The sequence below is a fragment of the Drosophila subobscura genome, chromosome U (assembly GCF_008121235.1).
Source record: "Drosophila subobscura isolate 14011-0131.10 chromosome U, UCBerk_Dsub_1.0, whole genome shotgun sequence".
NCBI classification, from domain to species: Eukaryota; Metazoa; Arthropoda; class Insecta; order Diptera; family Drosophilidae; genus Drosophila; species Drosophila subobscura.
Window position 1 is genome coordinate 21,426,115 of NC_048534.1, and position 16,735 is coordinate 21,442,849.

The following is a 16,735-nucleotide window of genomic DNA, read 5'->3' on the forward strand; positions in this document are numbered from 1 at the left end:
TATTGCTTGGTATTTTAACAGGGCACACAAGTAGTTATGTAATGCAAATCGAAGAAGAAAATGTTTGTGGGTTTTTGGAAAAGGTGGCAGCTCTGGTTCCGGTGTCAGCGCAGGATGTGAATGGCACTGGAGAAGAAGCAGAAATTGGCGGCAAATCGTTGTTGGTTTTTTTTGTTGCCGAAAGTTGTTGATTTCCCGAGTCCTTGCTGTTCCGAGTCCTTGCGGCATACCGGCACTGTCCATGGCTTCGCTATTCGGGGACGATGGGGTTGATGACTTGTTCAATGACAACGTGTGCGCGGACAACGACCAATTGCCCAGCGATGGCGAGGGCGAGAAACTTTTTGCCGACGAGGATGAGAACAATGAAAATGCAGATGGAACTCCGGAGGGTGCTGGCGTCAAAGTGGAGCCCAAGAAGCGTGCGGTGCGTAACCCAAGGCCGCGTCTCACGGTGGACACGCTGCGTGGCCCACGCGGCATACACACCATCGAGAACTACTTCAAGGATATCAAACTGAAGGGCAGAGGCCATGAAAAATCCGATCTGGATGAGGTGTTGCGGCGCCTGCAGCACTGGGGTCATCGCATGTACCCCACCTACACATTCGATGACGTGCTCAACAACATAGAGCGGCTGGGCAAGAAGAAGCCCCTGCAGGTGCACATGACACGCTATCGTCTGGGACAACTGGAGGATTTGCGCATGCAGGAAGCGGACGCCGTAGACGATGGACCGGACGAGCAGAACGATGGTGCTGCCGATGAGCCCTTTGACGAGTTCGATGCCCTGCTGGGCGAACAGATAGCCATGTCCAAGCTGGCTCCACGCACCCCAGCATCCACGTATCAGAAAGCCAAGTTGTCCAGCACAATGGCGAGCACAAGCAGTACTCTGGTGACGCCATCCTTCTCCCGCCATGCTGTTGTATCCACACCCTACTCGGTGGTGAATGGACCCAGCTTTGATAAAGACGGTGCTCCTGTGGATGCTCACGATATGAGTGACTATGGCCAGCCCTTGCCGCCGACACAGCCATCAACGCCCGCTGCCAAGAAGCTCTCCGCCGATCAAATGGCGCGCATAGCTGAGAATCGTAGGCTGGCACAGGAGCGGCTGCTGGCCAAGAAACAACAGCAGCAGCAGCAGGAGTCGTAGAGTAAACTATGTGTACAAAGTAAGCAATTTTATTGAGGAGAAATAAATTAAGATTCGCGAGTAAGAAAGCCTACAAAATATATGTGCGTATTTACAAGGAGCTTTTGCGGCTCCTCCAAGTCATGATGGATGGATTTGTAGAGCCTCATGAGTGAGGAATACTTGTAAAACTATATACTAAGGTGGATCAACTACATATAAACTTATTGATTAAGATGCAGTCGAGGTACAGGTGTGTGTGGGCGGAATGGGAGCTGTATTTCCTAAGTATTGAATCGCACAGCGACACGGGGCAGAAGCTCAAGCAGTCCCTTGGCACCGTTGAGCAGGGCAGACACAATATTCATTAGAACTACTTCCTGGTTGGGTGTGCTTTGCGGCTTTTCCTCCTGGTCCTTGGTGTCGGGTGTTCGATCTTTGACAGAATCCCGTATCACATGCAGCAAACGCTGATAGAGGAACGACTGCCTGTAGATGGGCTTGGACAGGCTGAGATGGTCGTCTTTTAGCAGATAAAAGTCGCCGAAATTGATGCGAGCCGATTCCTCAGTTACAATGCGCAGGGGGAATTTAAAGGTTGTCAGCATTGTGGGTGAACCCTCGGCCACGCTCATTACCTTGACATGGCGCAGGGCAGTGTTCAGGCAGCCCATGAAACGGCGATGCATCTCGAGCAGCTTGGGTGCATTCTCTTCCATCTCCTTGACCTCAATCGAGGGGGAGAGAATCATCTGGATGTGCTGCTGCCACTTGGCAATGGATGAGCCGCGATGTGGCGTGCCCAGGAATACGATTCCCTTGGTGTTCTTGGCAATCTGCTGCACCTTCGGCTCATGCGAATCCATGGACTTTAAGATGATCAGCTTGGTGAGCAGTCCGCCCATGGAATGACCAATCCAGACAATCGGACGCTCATTGCCCACATCCGAGACAGCAATACGCTCCAGCAGTGTGCTGGCTCTCACATCGATATGTCCTTGGCCCTTCTCGCAGGGACAATATTTGGTGAAATTCGCCGACCATTCGGTCACAGCCGATGTGTAGTCAATGCCAATGATGCGGGAGTCGGGATAGTCATCGGGCAGCCATTCCATGGGCCAGCAGTTTGTGTATTCCTCGCTGCTCTCCTGATTACGCCACTCGTTGCCAGAGACACTGAACTTGCCCTCACAGTCGTTATTGGCATCCAATGGTACATCCGGATGGACCACCTCCCAATCCGAGTCCAGTTCAGCTTGACTGCGTAGCGTCTCCACGAATTCCTTGGTGGCAGCATCGCTGATCTTAAGAGGTTCTTCATCCACCTTTTTGATGGTCTTTAAAACTGGATCTGTAAGGATTCGGCATTAATAAATGTGATTTACAATCAAATTCCCATCTTCCTTTACCTTTGAAACCTTCCGTTTTGGGCTGGCCATTCGTTTTGTTTGCCTCTGTAGCATTTTGTGCTGGAACCAGTGGCCTGCCTTGGGCCTTCTTATGCTTGTTGCCATTGACACGCTTCTGTTCGCCCACCAAAAACACATCGTCCGTTTCGCTGGTGTAGAAGGCATTCTTGCCGTACAGTCCCAGCTCTGTGGGCTTCCTGTCGCGCTGACGCCACGTGATGAATACGCCACCGAGCAGCCCATGGACAAAGACAATGTCTGCCTTGGGCTTGCGGCGGGTGCGAACTCTGGGATGCAGGGGATAAACATTGGGTGGATATGTGCACTGGTTGGGATCATCGTGATCCAGATTGGCCATTGTCTTGGCCGAGACCACTTGCAGCCGGAGATCGGGGCACTGTTGCCATTCCGCTAGAGTTCCCACCCAGCCAGTGGTAAAGAAGTGGTCTACGACATCGGGCACCACGGACATGTTGGCCAGAACTTTGCACAGTGTGGACAAGGTCTCGTTGTCATCGCAGAAGATTTTGCGCAGTTCCATGAGATGCACCAGGCCACCATCTTTGATAATTTTAGCCGAAATTTCAGGATCTTTGGTGATGTGATGCAGAAACGAGATGATCTCCTTCAGTAAGTCCGTGTCAGCAGTGGACAAAACAATCGTTTGCTCCTCATTAATATATTCGTGTATGTCCTCCTGCCAAAATAAAGAAATATAATTGAAATCAATTCGCTTTTTTGTTCTTTCTACTGTCTGCTTACAATGGGATCCTGTTCGGGAAAGTATTTGCTGAAGAAATGTTGCACACAGCCCATGGGTCGCAAGCGAGCCAGCATTCCATGCAGCTCGGAGAGCAGCATTTTGGGATTCTTAATGCAGCCCCGACGATGCACCGGCATAAACCAGCGTGTGTCGGCACCACACCGGGCTAGAGAAACAGCTGTGCGGGCATCACACATCTGCGCCAAATGACGAAAGTCCCAATCCTTGAGATGATCCATGCAGACCAATTGCTGGACTGCCTTCAAACGCTCGGGTTGGCTACCAGTCTGGGCAATATTGAGTAGACGCCAGGCCACCGAATGCTTGGCCGTCTTCCACCATTTGCCAATAGGATTGATGATAACGCTGATCCACTTTTTCTCCTCCTCCTGCTTCTGCTGCATCTTGCGCATGGACTCCCTGTAGATGTGATATTTTATGTAGATGTATTCCGCGCGACGCTTGTCCGACTCGGGGGCCTTTTTGTCCACATATTGACCAAAGAAATTACGAGCTTGGGGACTACCGTAAAGTAAGATTCCAGCTCTAAAAGAAAAGATCAGAAAGATTTGAATTATTATCATTATATAATGTATAGCTATCCAAAAACAATTCGCAACTTTCTATTTCAATCGATCCTATCCTATACCTTCTGTTATCTTTTATTTTTCCCATTGCACATTTTCGTTCGATCTTAAGCAACAACAACAAAATATAACAACAAAAACACCATTATCTGCCAACTATTTTGTTATTGAGATAAGTGCAAGATAAACAACAAAAACAGCAATAGCATTAAAACGTCAGATCAGATTCATGGCGAAAAACAAGTACCGTCCACACGCGCAGCGGCACAATTTCTAATCAACAACAACAACCCTGAAAAACATAAACAATAGCAACAAGAACTATCAAATTCGCGGGGGGCTTCGCAGAATTTTAAAATAACTGCGCACATTTATGGCGCCATGTTAGTTTTTTTCAGGTATTTGTGTGCATGCGTGTGTGTGTGTGCGAATGGTGGGGGCCTTGGACAGCTGTTAAAGCCAAAGCAAGAGAAAATGGCAGAGCCAAACAGGAAGAAGAGCGAATGAGTAATAAGCATATAAACAAAAAGCACTAACAACAACTTCACCAATATTGCTATCTCATTTATACAAAATCGTACGTTCTGTTGTGATCGTGTTTGGAGCAGTGGAGCAAAGAAGGGGTGTGATATTAAGCGAATATTAAATACGCTAATAAGTGCCTTAAGTTTTTGGGAGATTGTTGATTTTGAGTGGGAACTGATTTTAAATTATTAGATTATAAATGTATTTTATTGGATACAAATTGTGGAATATTTAATTGGTCGCTTTAAAGTTAAAGTTAATCACAAAATTGTTAGCTATTTGCTGAAATATAATGAAAAATATGCAATTATTATTCTGTTGAAAATAAACTATAATAATTTTGGCTAACCAAAATCGTGTTAATCTGACCTATATATTAAGTTCTAATTGCATGTGTATGAACTGTTTGTTTTTGTGATCTGTAATTAGTAAACAAATGACGTCACAGGTTCGCAATAGTTCGCTTTGGTATGCGGAAAATATCTAGTTGTTGTTGTTGTTGTTATTATTGTTGTTGTTGTTTTTGTTGTTGCATATCATGATACATAGAAGCGTGTGTAGCATATAGTATCCATAGAAGTCGTACGATATATTCAAGGGGAATGTGGGGCCATTTCTTAATAAAACGTGTATGTGGGACGAGCCCCCTGAATATCTATGTATGTAAGTAACCTTGTATAAAGTTGTCTGTCTATTTTTCTATGTATGTGTAATTAGAAAGAAAACTATTTTTGTGATGTGACCTGTAGCATCTGCTGCCTGCAGGAGGCAGGAGGGGGGAGTACTTTCGTTGAGGTTTGAGATTGAGAAGGTGGCGTGATGTGTTGTGATTCACTTACGTGGTCAAAATACCAACTCCACCAAGGCCCACAAGCTTCGGATAACGTCGCAGTGTTGTTCTGAGTTCCTCCAATGACATTGCCTGGTCTCTGGCCCTCCGAAAAATAGTTTCTGTGGTGTAGTTTGGTGGTCGAAAACACACACTTGCACTTATTTGTTGCTTCTTTTTTCACACTTTCAATTTAGTTTGATATATCAGTTCACGCCCACAAAATATTCACTAGGGTGGATTGCTTTTAGTTAGTTGCTGTCACTTGGGACTGGTTTGTTTTGTTGTTGCTTTGTTAGGTTTGTTGGCTGATTAGCTGGCGAAATGAACGGGCGATTTCTTTATAAAGGCTTTTTGAATGAGACCACAGCTGATTGATAAGACTGCAGTATATTTACGGTATATTTTAAAAATGAGATGGTATATTTTTGATGGTCCGACAGTATATTTTATCGATAATTACGCGGTAACACTGAAGCTGTTTGCTGTTTGAAGCTAAATACAAATTTGTAAAGTATAAGGTCATAAGATATAAAATCCAATAAAAATTAGTATTTAAAATACGTCAAATTGATTCTTCAAACGGATAAAATTATTATTTTGGTGTTCAAAGTCTTTACAATCTAGTAATATTAAATAGAACATCAAAATCATGGAATGGCACTTAAGACTGCGGTAGATGCAATGGTATATTTTGGTATATTTACGAAGCCCTGACGGTATATTTTATCGATAATTTCGCGGTCACACTGAAGCTGTTTGTTTAGCAACGATTTGTTGGGTTTTTTAATTAAAGTAGCTAGATTAACTTGTTTATATAATGCCCTAAACTTGGCTTTGCATTGCTGCGTTCGTAAATAGTTTCACGCCTTGCTTTGGAACGGATTTCTATGGATTTTCAAGCAGGCGCACCTCTGGCCCGAAAACAAGTCGCTGGCTGAAAGGAGAAGCAGACAGACAGAAAAACATAAATAGCTGTGGGTGGTGGCACGGCCAGGTGGGTGGGGGAGGGTGTTGGCGTGGCGGTTGGGCCTGGCATAAACAACTTCGAGGGAGCCAAAAACCCCAAAAAGCAATAAAACGCCGCTTTTTGGCGACAACGTTGACCCCAAAAGGAAAATATCTCAGTCCCCCGGCTGCCTGAGTGTCGGCAAGATGAAAATCCATTTTCGAGAGCAGTACGGCACCAAGGGTGAGGAAATACTGTATGTGACGCCAGCAGGTAAGCACTAATATCGATCAAAGTTCGCGAAAGACCTCTGCTAACCCTCTACACAATATCTCGCCACGACAGATCAGAGCAACATTGTTCGTGTGCCGCTACGTGGCGATAAGCTGGTCATTCAAGAGAAGTTTCTGCTCTTTCGGGTGCTGCAGAAAATCTTCCTGCCCAAAGGCTATCCGGACAGCGTCAGTGAGGACTATGCAGCCTACCAGATCTGGGATACAGTGCAGGCCTTCTGCAGCACCATCTGTGGTACACTCTGCACCCATGCCATACTCAAGGGCATTGGCGTGGGCAGTGAGAACATCAATGCCTACTCGGCGACAGTCACCTGGATAATGAAGGAGGGCTGCGGTCATGTGGGTAGAATATTCTTCGCCTGGTGGAAGGGCTCCCAACTGGACGTGGACTCTAAGAAATGGCGTCTGCGTGCCGATTTCCTCAACGATCTCGCCATGGGCATCGAAATCTATGTGCTTCCCAAATATCCACATCTCAGTACCCAAATCCTATGCGGTTCCACCATGCTTAAGGCAATCGTGGGCGTGGCTGGCGGTGCGACGCGTTCAGCTCTGACCCAACATCATGCGGTGAGAGGAAACCTGGCTGATGTTGCTTCCAAGGACAGTTCCCAGGAGACGTGTGTCAATCTGGTGGCTTCTTTTGTGGGTCTATATCTGTTGACGCTGATCAAAAGCCAGGCGGTACTCTATACGGTCTTCTATGTGGTTGTCGCCCTGCATCTCTATTCGAATCTCAAGGCGGTGCGTTCTGTGTGCCTGCGCACATTCAACGAATCGCGCTACCTCATAGCCCTGGAAGAGTACTTTCGATCGGCGCGAATGCTAACTCCACAGCAGGTGAGTGTCGCATGTCTGTCAACATAAAAAAGAGATTACCAACAGCTTTTCACTTGCAGGTCAATGCCATGGAGAGGGTGACGCTGGGACAAACTGTGTCTGTGTCGCTCAACGTGCGCCTCGGGCTGAGTGTAAAGAATCTGATTGACGAGTACAAGACCAGCAGTTCCATTGACAACATTGTCTCCTCATTTGACCCCCATGAGCACTTCATCATAGCCGAGAGTAAAAAATACTTGGGCGTCTACCTGCATTTCGAAACACGCCAGCAGGATGTGCTCAAGGCGTACTTCTTTGCTGTATCCTATCTGCAGGACAGGAATCAGATCAAGGAAAAGTACTGGGACGTACAAACCAAATGGCAGGAGTTTGTAGGTCTAGCACAAAAGGAGGGTAAGTAAAAGGAAAAACATTCATTATAGATGTTTGATATATTCCGCACATTATTGCTTGCAGGTTGGCTGGTCCATCAACATTTGCTGCTGGTAGACGAGTTCCGCTTGGACTGGAAGGTGTAGGATGGTGTCGCATTGCTTGACGCATTTTGACTATGTTGCTTTTGCTTTAAAATATTTGATTTCATTCGAAAATCATTATCATTCTCACATATCTCACTACATGGTAAAACTACACAGAGCAAGAAGCAAACAAATGAAAACATTGATATTAACTAAGTGCTACTGATATTTATATAGATTTTAGCTTCATGAAATTCGTTCGCACTTGAACATCTTCCAATTAACTCTGCCTTGGCACGAAAGTAATGTTTTTGTAAACAAAAATTGGATAGGAGATTTTTGTTTCCTTTTTGTTGCTTTCACACATGAATTTATCACGCTAAATTCAATTATTAGAATGCTACTGGAAAAACTGGTAAAGACACAACACAACACACTCGAAAAAAATCTATTTTGTAAGAACATATTGTATGTATTTCGATATTTCGAGTGCCTACTGTACTTTTTTAGATAATCAAGACAACCTGCTGCACAACGAAAACAAAACCCAAGCTCCTCGCTTAAAATGCATTCCCCACGCCCACAGAAAAAGTGTACAAAGTTTTCAAACTTTTTTTACGCTAAATGTGCAATATTTTGTTAATTATTTAGCTTCGAATATCTATTGGATAAGTTGGCGTCCATTTTAGCTTACGATAATGCTTGTCTATTAAAGCAAAATATGAATTATGTGCAAACAAATCTCAACACGCAAATGATTTTAACAAAAGAATTGAATAAATTTGAACATTTTAAGAAATTTACGTTACATTTTACTCTTATATTATATTTATATGGAGCGCGTTCAAATGGTGGCAAAAAACATCGAATTCCAAAACAAGAATCGATGTTTACACCAAAACCTAATAATCGATAATTTCCCACCTCTAAACACGTGTGAACCAGCGCGTTTTGGTCTACAGAATTTGGCTTTGTTTGTTTTCAAGTGAAATTTTCAGTTATTAAAGTGAATTAATATGGAAAATGAACAGCCAAAGGCTGTGGGGGCTCCTGCTACAAGCTCGGAAGCCCAAACAACAGCAGAAACGCCTACAACTACCGAAAGTGTAGCAGAAGTTTCAGCAGCAAATGTCGCCGAAGTAGTAACAGCTACAGGTAAAGTGGAAGCTACGCCCCAAACAGGTAAGATTCAAGTAATTACATATATAGTTAAACAAAATAAAGACTGGTTTTGTCATACAGAGACTGCAACTGCAGCAGAGGTATCCCCTGAAATGGAGCCAAAGACAACAGCCAATGCGTCTACACATGTGGAAAACGAAGACCAGCAGAAAAAGGCAGAACCAGTCGTAGCTGATGCAGAGACACCTGCTGTAGCAATGGATTGCGAAGATGCCACTCCGCAGATCACTCCGCCCGAAATTGTGTCTTCAGCAGAGAAGGAAATGGATCAAGCATCAACTGCCCCAAAGACCCTGCCAGTGGTGCCTCCAGTAGTTCCAGAAAATGGTACAGCTGACACCGTGCCAGAGTCTACAAATCCGCCACGTTCTGGTCTTAGTCTACTGGCAACCTACAGCTCCGATGCCGAGTCAGACACTGAACAAGCCACAAGAATTGAAGACAGCGACAATGAAGTGGTGGAAGTGCCTGTGACAGGTCCTGCCACTGCAACAGCTTACCGTCGCCCTGTGGTAGCTGTTAGCTCTGGCAGCGAAAACGAGAAAAGCAGCATCAGCAGCGACTCGGATTCGGACTCTGAGGGGGAATATCTGACAGTTTTGCGCAAGAAAATTGATAAGAAAATCAACACCGAAGACTGTGACGAAGAGGATGAGGATTTCGAAGAAGATGGTGCCACAGGGGAGCGTCGCCGCCGGCAGCCGCCCAAAGTGCGGGGTGAAATGCTATTGGATGAGCTGCCTCCCATCCATCAGTTGGAGATTACCGTACCAGAAGACGAGTGCATTGAGCTGGGGAAGGTCCATTCCATTGTCGATCAACTGGTGCTGGTCAGTGTGCTGCCCAATTCGATGCTTTTCGATCTGGACACCGTGCTTTTTCTGGAAAAGGGACGCAAGGTGCTGGGCGAGGTGTTCGATGTGTTGGGGCAGGTCTCCGATCCGCTTTACTGTATCCGCTTCAATACGAATCAGCAGATCCAAGAGCGAGGCATTAAAATCGGTGATGTTGTCTACTGTGCCCCCAAAACGGAGCACACTCAATTTGTGATTCTCTCCAAGTTGATGCAGGTCCGCGGCTCGGATGCCTCATGGGAGCACGACGTAGAGCCACCTGCTCGCTATATTGACTACTCTGATGACGAGGCAGAGCGTGAGGCCAAGCAGGATCAGCGCAAGAGACGCCAACGAGATCGCACCAATTCCACGGATTCAGTTAGCTCCGTCTCCACTGTGGCAACTGAGGCATCGGCCGCTGCAGCAGCACCTCCACCGCGACAGCGTGGACGCCGTGGCCAACGTGATAGCTATCAGAATCAGCGTCAGTATCAAAATCAGTCCCATCAGGGCTCCTCCTCCCAGCAGCAGCATCAGCAACAGCAGCCAAGAGGAGACTCGCAGTACAACTATCATCCTAGCTATAATCCCGGCAGCTGGCATTCGAATTATTACCACAATTATCATCAGCCAGCGGCTAACTTTAATATGCCGCAACCGGGCATGTCCTATCCCATGCCACCGCCAGCCTATGGCTATGGCATGCCCTATGGCATGCCACAAATGATGCACATGGGTCCACCGCCGCCGCATCATATGTACTCTCAACCACCACCGCCAGCATTTTCACAGCCACAGAACAGGCACCCACCGCCACCAAATGGAAGTTAGAGCTGGTCGATCTCTGCTGTGGATTCTTCTCTTTTTCACTTTATTATTCCAATAATAAAAAATGGTTCTTAAACAATTTGCGTTTTTCATTAAAAAGGTTATGCTCTGGTTTGTTTTGTTCGATAAAATGCATTTCATATTTGTATAAAAAGGTACTTAATATTCTCTGTGTGTGGGATTCTCTTCTGAATATGAATTGATTGGTGTAAATAGGTTAGGTGTATATGTGGGAACTACAGCTATAATAATTGTGTACTTGACATTGCTTTTCTAATACAATTACAACGGAAGCACTTAAGCGGCCGAAAAACAACTTCAAATGTTTGTGTGTATATATATAAATAGAGGCGTGGCATTCTATACTAAAAATATGCTATAAGTGTGCACTTTTGTATATTATTTTGTATTGTATTGTATTGTGTTTGTCTGTTAACAACGAGTTGCATAAAGCCAGAAAACTTTCCATTAAAACGTATTTTGATTGAGCTTATTCGAGCAACCAAGTGATCCTTAAGGATCAGGCACGTGAGAATGTGACAATTAAAGGGTGTTTTGTGTGCCCCTCCACCGACTATGGATTCGTTTGGGAGAGAGCTTTGGTTACAAAAGTGATACAAAATGATTCAAATGCTCTCTCTTTGAACGTTCCAAACTGGCGGAGGATATCGAGTTAATTATTTACATTTAAACAAAGAAAATAATTAAAATCAACGAATCAACAATGCGGCTAACAATTATAGATACAAAAAAAAAACATCTCCACGGACAATTCTCTACCTTTCAATCTGATGACGCGGCTTGAGCAAAACTATCACCGCGGTTATGTTATCCTGCGAGTCTCCATCCTTGGCCGCCTCTATCAGTAGCTTCGGAATGTCATCGAGTTTCGTTGTCGTATCCGCCAGACGCTCATAAACAGTGTCAATGACGAAAGACTCTGGCACATGATCCCACAGGCCATCGGTGCCCAGCACGAGAAAGTCATGCGCTTCATTTAGATGGACATCAACGAAATCTGGCTCCGCTATGACCGCCTCCAGGCAGTAGTCACCAATGGAACGCGCCACATTAAGAATGCCGTTCACACGCCACTGACCCTGGGCATGCAGTACAGTACCGCCGGCCGCCTCTATGCGTTTGCGCTCATCTGGCGACTCAGGTTTGTGCGGTTTGACCAGCTGCAGCTGTGTGCGTTTGCCCACTAGCAGAGCTTTCGAGTCGCCCACCCAGGCTATGTACAGTTGATCTCGGTTGATCAGCGCACAGACGCTGGTGGTGCCGCTGGTGATGCGTTTTTGGATAAAGCGTTCGTCTGCCTGCAGGAATGCCGTCTCAAAGGCATTGCGATAAAAGTCAGAGCTGCTGTGCGCTGCTTCTAGGTCCTCTGTTCGCTTTAGCTGATTGGCCAGGAGCTGGGGCAGCTGACTTGTGACATAACTGGCGGATAAGGAACCAGAGTGTCCGTCAAAAACACCAAAGAAACGACAATCCCTGTTGGGCAGCTCAAAGATGGCACCAAAACGATCCAAGCACACGTGACGATCCTCCATTTTGCGTGGCTTGTTCTTGACGGCCGCAGATGTGTGCAGCGCCGCTTGGGCCAGTCCGCACACGCAATGCTCGGGATTCTGGCAGATGACACCCTCGTCGGCGTAGTCCTTCAGTCGCTCCATCTCCGAATTGTCTGTTAACTTTATGAGCAGCTTGTCCATTTGATTGCCAACAAACTTCTGCAGCTTCAGCAGATCATATTGCGGGGGACCTTCGCCAGAGACCTCGCACTCCTTGGCGTAGCATATCTCCTGCTCCAACAGCTGTGTGGCCTGGTGGAGGAGCTTCAGGCGGAAGCCTGCCGGACAGCCTCTGTTATTCAGCTGCTGCCAAATGGCGGCCACCAGCTCAGCGTGTCGCTCCTCCACCGACACCTTGTAGGTGTCATTGCTGGTGCGCGTTACACAAGATCGTGTCAGATCCTCACTAACGGCGGTCGCTTTGGCGGCTGTCGAGGCCAGAAACTGCTTGAATTCCAACAAATGTGCACATTCCGCTGCAGGTGCTGGTGTAGATGCTGGTGGTGGCTCCTTGATCGAATCGGCCGACATAATTGGGTGCAACGCGTGGGCCCAGCTACTGTTATTGCTGAATGCCAATCATGTGTTATTTAGTTTACTTTAATTGTTGCTTAACTAAGCGATGAATCACTTAATGTTTATGTTCTTTTATGTACCTCGACGCGATGTTAACCAACACTGTACCCGGCGCTCAGCTGTTGATTTTGTTTTTGTTGTTTCAAAGCAATCTTTCATTTTTAAGTTATTTTATTCTGAAAAATGTTTAAATATTGTTAGGTTTAGACAGAAGAAATAAATAATATCACAGTAACAATGTCCGCGTTGGAGGCCCAGACCGAGGAACGCGAGGCCCTGCAGTCCATCTACGAGGGCGACGAAAATTTCAAAGAAGTTGACGCCACCACATTTCAATACAAGGTAAGCCACATGGATACAATGGACATGAGAGCCACGCCAATAACCGAAACCAACTCCGATCTTTAGTATGGCGAAGAGAATCACTACAAATCGTTTCTGGTGGAGCTCAAGTGGGGCGACAACTACCCGGAAGAGGCCCCCGCTGTCAATATGAACACGTTCTACAACAGGCATCTGTAAGTGATTTTCTGCTAACCTCCAGAGAAAGCTAATTCATCAAAGCTCATCCTCTACAGGTTGCCCGCTGTCAAGGAGCAGATACTTAAGGTCGTCTGCAATGAAGCATCTCTATGGCTAGGCTGTGGCATGACGTACAGTCTTTTCGAATGCCTTAAGGATAACATTGACCAACTGACTGAAGGACAGACGGAGTCCGCCCCCGTTGTGGCGCTGGTGGATGAAGGTGTGGGTGCCTTGAAAATCTCCGATGCGGATGCCGATGCCAAGAAGAAGGAACCCAAGAAGGAGCAGATGACCAAGTCGCAAAAGCGACGCCAATGGGAGCGAACCGATCACAAGGGTGATCGTGTACGTGGCTGGGATTGGGTGGACCTTGTTAAGCATTTATCACAAACGGGCAGCAAAGAAGACTCGGCAGCAGCAGCCGAAAGTGCAGCAGCCACCGCAGCAGCAGCACCCGTGCTGCATCCCCTGAATAATTAAGCAATTAACTTACTTAAGAACCGCGAAGACAACGATAGCAGCCCAAACACAAATCAAAAGCCAATCATAAGTCAATGTGACGCATGTGTCGCTTTTGGCCAGAAAGCATGGATTTTATAGTTATTTGTTCAACTATTAAAAACAACAAAAAAACTACAAAAAATCTGATTCCTTTTTGCGCCACCTTCCGAATTTTAGTAACTTATCCTCCACCGCATTATTGCGTTTACCAACACTACTGCCACTACACATCTTACTCGGCTTAATAGACACTTTTTATATTCAAGAAATATGGATATCAACGACGTAAAGTGGCTGCAAAAAGTAGTGCCCTTGCTTTACAATGCATTGGAGCAGTTGACACAGATGGAGGAACCGAAAAAGGAGCCGCCGAGGCGTAGAAAACGACGTGCAACGCCTTCGCCGCCTCCATCGCCTGAGCGCCGGCCAGAAGAATCCCAGAAAACTGAACCACAGATCAATCGTACAATTTGGGTGAAAGAAGAGTATCTGTACCGCGATAGGGAGGGCTTCTTTGCCACAACATTCGAGAATTTATATGAAAATAACCATGAAGAATTCAAGGCTCACACCAGGATGACACCCCGAGTTTTCGACATGCTCTTTGATCTGGTGGCGGACCGATTAACAAAGAACTCCATACGTACGCCCATTTCCCCCGAATGCCGCCTGTTCCTGACCTTGAGGCAAGCCCCCACACAGATAAATTTAAATACATTAACTAAATCAATTCTCTTTTAGGTATTTGGCCAGTGGTGAGGGCACCGGGCGCTTGGCAAAGTCCTTCAAAATGGGTCCCTCAACCGTGCGTGCGATAGTTCGGGAAACCTGTGACGTTTTGTGGACAACATTGTCTCCCACCTGGATGGCCCAGCCCAAAGAGGAAGAGCTGCGTGCCATTGTCAGGGGCTATCAAGATAAATTCCAGGTGCCCCATTGTCTAGGTGCCGTGGACGCCAAACGATTGGAAATTGCATTCAAGGGAAAAGAAAATCTGGTTCTACTGGCCGCCTGCGATAAGAACTTGATTTTCAATAGAATCGATATTGGTTCGGTATTTACCCCTGCATGTCGAGTGGATTGGCACTATGAATTCGGAGCGCAGCTTTTTGGGGAGCAAGAGCCAGAAGACATGGGTCCTGCATCCCAAGAGAGTCCCACTTTGGGCCATGCCTTTATAGCCAGCTCTGCTTTTCCCCTTGGAAACCAGCTTATAACGCCATACCCGACACCTACGTTGGAGGACGACCAACTACTTTACAATCAGAATCTGGCCATAGCCTTGGAGGACACAATCGACAAGGCCTTCAGAGTGTTAATGTCACGTTGGCGAGTGCTTTCCGAAACCATCTACTGCAGCAAAGTCATTGCAGAGAAACTGGTACGCGCCGCTGTTGTTGTACACAATTTTGCCAAGCGGCACGATGACACCTACTGTCCGCATAGTTTCCTGGATACTGTTACGACCGTACGAGCTTGTCCTTCATCCACAGATGTGCCCACCGATTGGCTACGGTACGGAGCTAAAGATCAACAAAGAATAAACTCGGCCAGCGAGTTGCGGGATACCATTAAGGATGTGATGAGCAAGGAATCTTCAGAGCCGAGTATATTTGAAGCTCTGCTTGATAGCTTAGAATGGAACTAGAATAAATCTATAAGGGTTAGATATTAGATTAGAATTAGACCTTATGAACGAACTCTTTAATGGGAAAACTTTATTTTGACAATCATAATAGCAAAGTACACAAGTAATAAAATCATATTTCAATACAAAACTCAAGATCAAATCGATTATATGGTAATACATTGTTTGCAAGGTTCAACATTTAAAGGATAACTAGCTGTAAAAACGTGGATTCTATGTCTCGGTCAACCGTTCCTTAATTGATCACACCTTCTGCACGCACGTTCAACGCATCGAGCAAGGCACCCATCGGTGTAGATGGACCAAAACTCTCGATGGTGTTGGCCAGCTTGTTCTTCATGTTACGTAGACGCAGCGAGGCGTGTATAAATGTCACCGAAATGGGCAGCAGCAAGGTGAAGGCGGTCAGCAGCACGGCGCTAATCAAATGCAAAAACAAATATCCACCAATCAGAGCACCGGCCAGGATGTACCATTTCTGTTGAGCATTTTGTTCGGCCGCATTGGCATTGCCTCCCGTCAGACGGCTGGCGATGAAGCTGGGCTTGGATTTGCTGCTGAAGAATTGCCAAATGACAGCAATGATCAGGGCCTGGACAATCAAGCCACTGAGGATTTTGGTTGGATTGCACACAATCATCAGGGCATAGATGACCAGGAAGAGCAGAATGTAGTTGGTTTGATAGTAGAGCAAGTTCTTCACCACGCGATTGCCCCACTTGTCGAAATCCTTCAGGTTGGGCAATTGGAAACGCGCCGATCCAAGCACGAAATCGTCGAGGGTGCGCAGTGGTGCCAACTGCAAGTTGCCCGACAGGGCGGCAGCGGCATCGCTCACGGAAGATGCGGTCGGTGCTGACATGGCCTTTGAGTATTGACTGAGTTTTCTGTTCTTAATATTATCGACTTCTTCCGGCGACAGCTTTTTGTATGCAGTCTGACGCACTCCACGGGTCAATTGATGCAGTTCTTCCACGTTAAACAGCTGCCTAATTTTTGGCCGCAGCCCGGAATCACTCGATTTACGATTGCTTTTCGGCAAGAGACGCGACTTCTCGTCTGCGTCAAACCAATTGTAGCACTCCTCGTGGTCACTATATTCCTCCGCGCCTAGTCGCTCCAGCGTAAAATACAATTTTTTCACACAAGAATTTGTGTGACGAATCTCGTCTGTGTGGCTTTTTACTACTCACAATGATTTCATTTTTTGCCCATTTCTTCGTGATGGGAATGAATGCTATTTCATCGATTTTGATATTCTGTTTAGTATT

General features: G+C 46.2%; 8 protein-coding genes across 9 annotated transcripts; 5 read left to right on the forward strand and 3 right to left on the reverse strand.

The window, feature by feature from the left end:
- The first annotated feature begins 115 nt into the window (after positions 1-115).
- Positions 116-1,355, forward strand: LOC117900566 (protein TIPIN homolog). Its single transcript, XM_034810974.1, has one exon. It carries the CDS (start codon positions 242-244, stop codon positions 1,157-1,159), a length of 918 nt encoding a protein of 305 aa, XP_034666865.1. The 5' UTR covers positions 116-241; the 3' UTR covers positions 1,160-1,355.
- On the reverse strand, positions 1,167-5,583 carry LOC117900559 (protein SERAC1). Of its 2 annotated transcripts, none has more exons than XM_034810965.1 (4): positions 5,262-5,583; positions 3,310-3,856; positions 2,548-3,244; positions 1,167-2,489 (listed from the first exon to the last, which is right to left on the reverse strand). In XM_034810965.1, the coding sequence occupies exons 1-4, from the start codon at positions 5,339-5,341 to the stop codon at positions 1,423-1,425; spliced, it is 2,391 nt and encodes a 796-aa protein (XP_034666856.1). In that variant the 5' UTR covers positions 5,342-5,583; the 3' UTR covers positions 1,167-1,422. The 2 variants fall into 2 exon arrangements, with proteins under 2 accessions (XP_034666856.1, XP_034666857.1); XM_034810966.1 differs by lacking the exon at positions 5,262-5,583 and adding an exon at positions 3,960-4,000.
- A 415-nt stretch (positions 5,584-5,998) lies between these two features.
- LOC117900565 (RUS1 family protein C16orf58 homolog) lies at positions 5,999-8,535 on the forward strand. The gene is made up of 4 exons (XM_034810973.1): positions 5,999-6,473; positions 6,546-7,336; positions 7,396-7,729; positions 7,793-8,535. Exons 1-4 carry the CDS (start codon positions 6,407-6,409, stop codon positions 7,852-7,854), a joined length of 1,254 nt encoding a protein of 417 aa, XP_034666864.1. The 5' UTR covers positions 5,999-6,406; the 3' UTR covers positions 7,855-8,535.
- A 679-nt stretch (positions 8,536-9,214) lies between these two features.
- On the forward strand, positions 9,215-10,719 carry LOC117900562 (H/ACA ribonucleoprotein complex non-core subunit NAF1). Its single transcript, XM_034810970.1, has one exon. It carries the CDS (start codon positions 9,240-9,242, stop codon positions 10,641-10,643), a length of 1,404 nt encoding a protein of 467 aa, XP_034666861.1. The 5' UTR covers positions 9,215-9,239; the 3' UTR covers positions 10,644-10,719.
- Positions 10,720-10,857: 138 nt separating this feature from the next.
- LOC117900563 (protein phosphatase 1F) lies at positions 10,858-12,867 on the reverse strand. Its single transcript, XM_034810971.1, has one exon. It carries the CDS (start codon positions 12,743-12,745, stop codon positions 11,417-11,419), a length of 1,329 nt encoding a protein of 442 aa, XP_034666862.1. The 5' UTR covers positions 12,746-12,867; the 3' UTR covers positions 10,858-11,416.
- A 62-nt stretch (positions 12,868-12,929) lies between these two features.
- On the forward strand, positions 12,930-13,817 carry LOC117900567 (RWD domain-containing protein 4). The gene is made up of 3 exons (XM_034810975.1): positions 12,930-13,132; positions 13,199-13,308; positions 13,369-13,817. The coding sequence occupies exons 1-3, from the start codon at positions 13,028-13,030 to the stop codon at positions 13,793-13,795; spliced, it is 642 nt and encodes a 213-aa protein (XP_034666866.1). The 5' UTR covers positions 12,930-13,027; the 3' UTR covers positions 13,796-13,817.
- Positions 13,818-14,008: 191 nt separating this feature from the next.
- LOC117900564 lies at positions 14,009-15,498 on the forward strand. Its single transcript, XM_034810972.1, has 2 exons — positions 14,009-14,502; positions 14,558-15,498. The coding sequence occupies exons 1-2, from the start codon at positions 14,087-14,089 to the stop codon at positions 15,462-15,464; spliced, it is 1,323 nt and encodes a 440-aa protein (XP_034666863.1). The 5' UTR covers positions 14,009-14,086; the 3' UTR covers positions 15,465-15,498.
- Positions 15,499-15,514: 16 nt separating this feature from the next.
- LOC117900569 (PRA1 family protein 3) lies at positions 15,515-16,651 on the reverse strand. Its single transcript, XM_034810976.1, has one exon. The coding sequence runs from the start codon at positions 16,324-16,326 to the stop codon at positions 15,700-15,702; it is 627 nt and encodes a 208-aa protein (XP_034666867.1). The 5' UTR covers positions 16,327-16,651; the 3' UTR covers positions 15,515-15,699.
- Positions 16,652-16,735: the final 84 nt, after the last annotated feature.

Bases quoted from the DNA above. Each gene is read 5' to 3' on its own strand.
- LOC117900566 (XM_034810974.1), top strand. From the start codon at position 242: ATGGCTTCGCTATTCGGGGACGATGGGGTTGATGACTTGTTCAATGAC.
- LOC117900559 (XM_034810965.1), bottom strand. From the start codon at position 5,341: ATGTCATTGGAGGAACTCAGAACAACACTGCGACGTTATCCGAAGCTT. The intron at 3,857-5,261 runs GTAAGTGAATCA...CTTTTCTTTTAG, and splicing joins GGAGTTGGTATTTTGACCAC to AGCTGGAATCTTACTTTACG. The intron at 2,490-2,547 runs GTAAAGGAAGAT...GAATCCTTACAG, and splicing joins CAAAACGGAAGGTTTCAAAG to ATCCAGTTTTAAAGACCATC.
- LOC117900565 (XM_034810973.1), top strand. From the start codon at position 6,407: ATGAAAATCCATTTTCGAGAGCAGTACGGCACCAAGGGTGAGGAAATA. The intron at 7,337-7,395 runs GTGAGTGTCGCA...TTTCACTTGCAG, and splicing joins GAATGCTAACTCCACAGCAG to GTCAATGCCATGGAGAGGGT. The intron at 7,730-7,792 runs GTAAGTAAAAGG...TATTGCTTGCAG, and splicing joins AGGTCTAGCACAAAAGGAGG to GTTGGCTGGTCCATCAACAT.
- LOC117900562 (XM_034810970.1), top strand. From the start codon at position 9,240: ATGGATCAAGCATCAACTGCCCCAAAGACCCTGCCAGTGGTGCCTCCA.
- LOC117900563 (XM_034810971.1), bottom strand. From the start codon at position 12,745: ATGTCGGCCGATTCGATCAAGGAGCCACCACCAGCATCTACACCAGCA.
- LOC117900567 (XM_034810975.1), top strand. From the start codon at position 13,028: ATGTCCGCGTTGGAGGCCCAGACCGAGGAACGCGAGGCCCTGCAGTCC. The intron at 13,133-13,198 runs GTAAGCCACATG...TCCGATCTTTAG, and splicing joins CCACCACATTTCAATACAAG to TATGGCGAAGAGAATCACTA. The intron at 13,309-13,368 runs GTAAGTGATTTT...CATCCTCTACAG, and splicing joins ACGTTCTACAACAGGCATCT to GTTGCCCGCTGTCAAGGAGC.
- LOC117900564 (XM_034810972.1), top strand. From the start codon at position 14,087: ATGGATATCAACGACGTAAAGTGGCTGCAAAAAGTAGTGCCCTTGCTT. The intron at 14,503-14,557 runs GCAAGCCCCCAC...ATTCTCTTTTAG, and splicing joins CGCCTGTTCCTGACCTTGAG to GTATTTGGCCAGTGGTGAGG.
- LOC117900569 (XM_034810976.1), bottom strand. From the start codon at position 16,326: ATGTCAGCACCGACCGCATCTTCCGTGAGCGATGCCGCTGCCGCCCTG.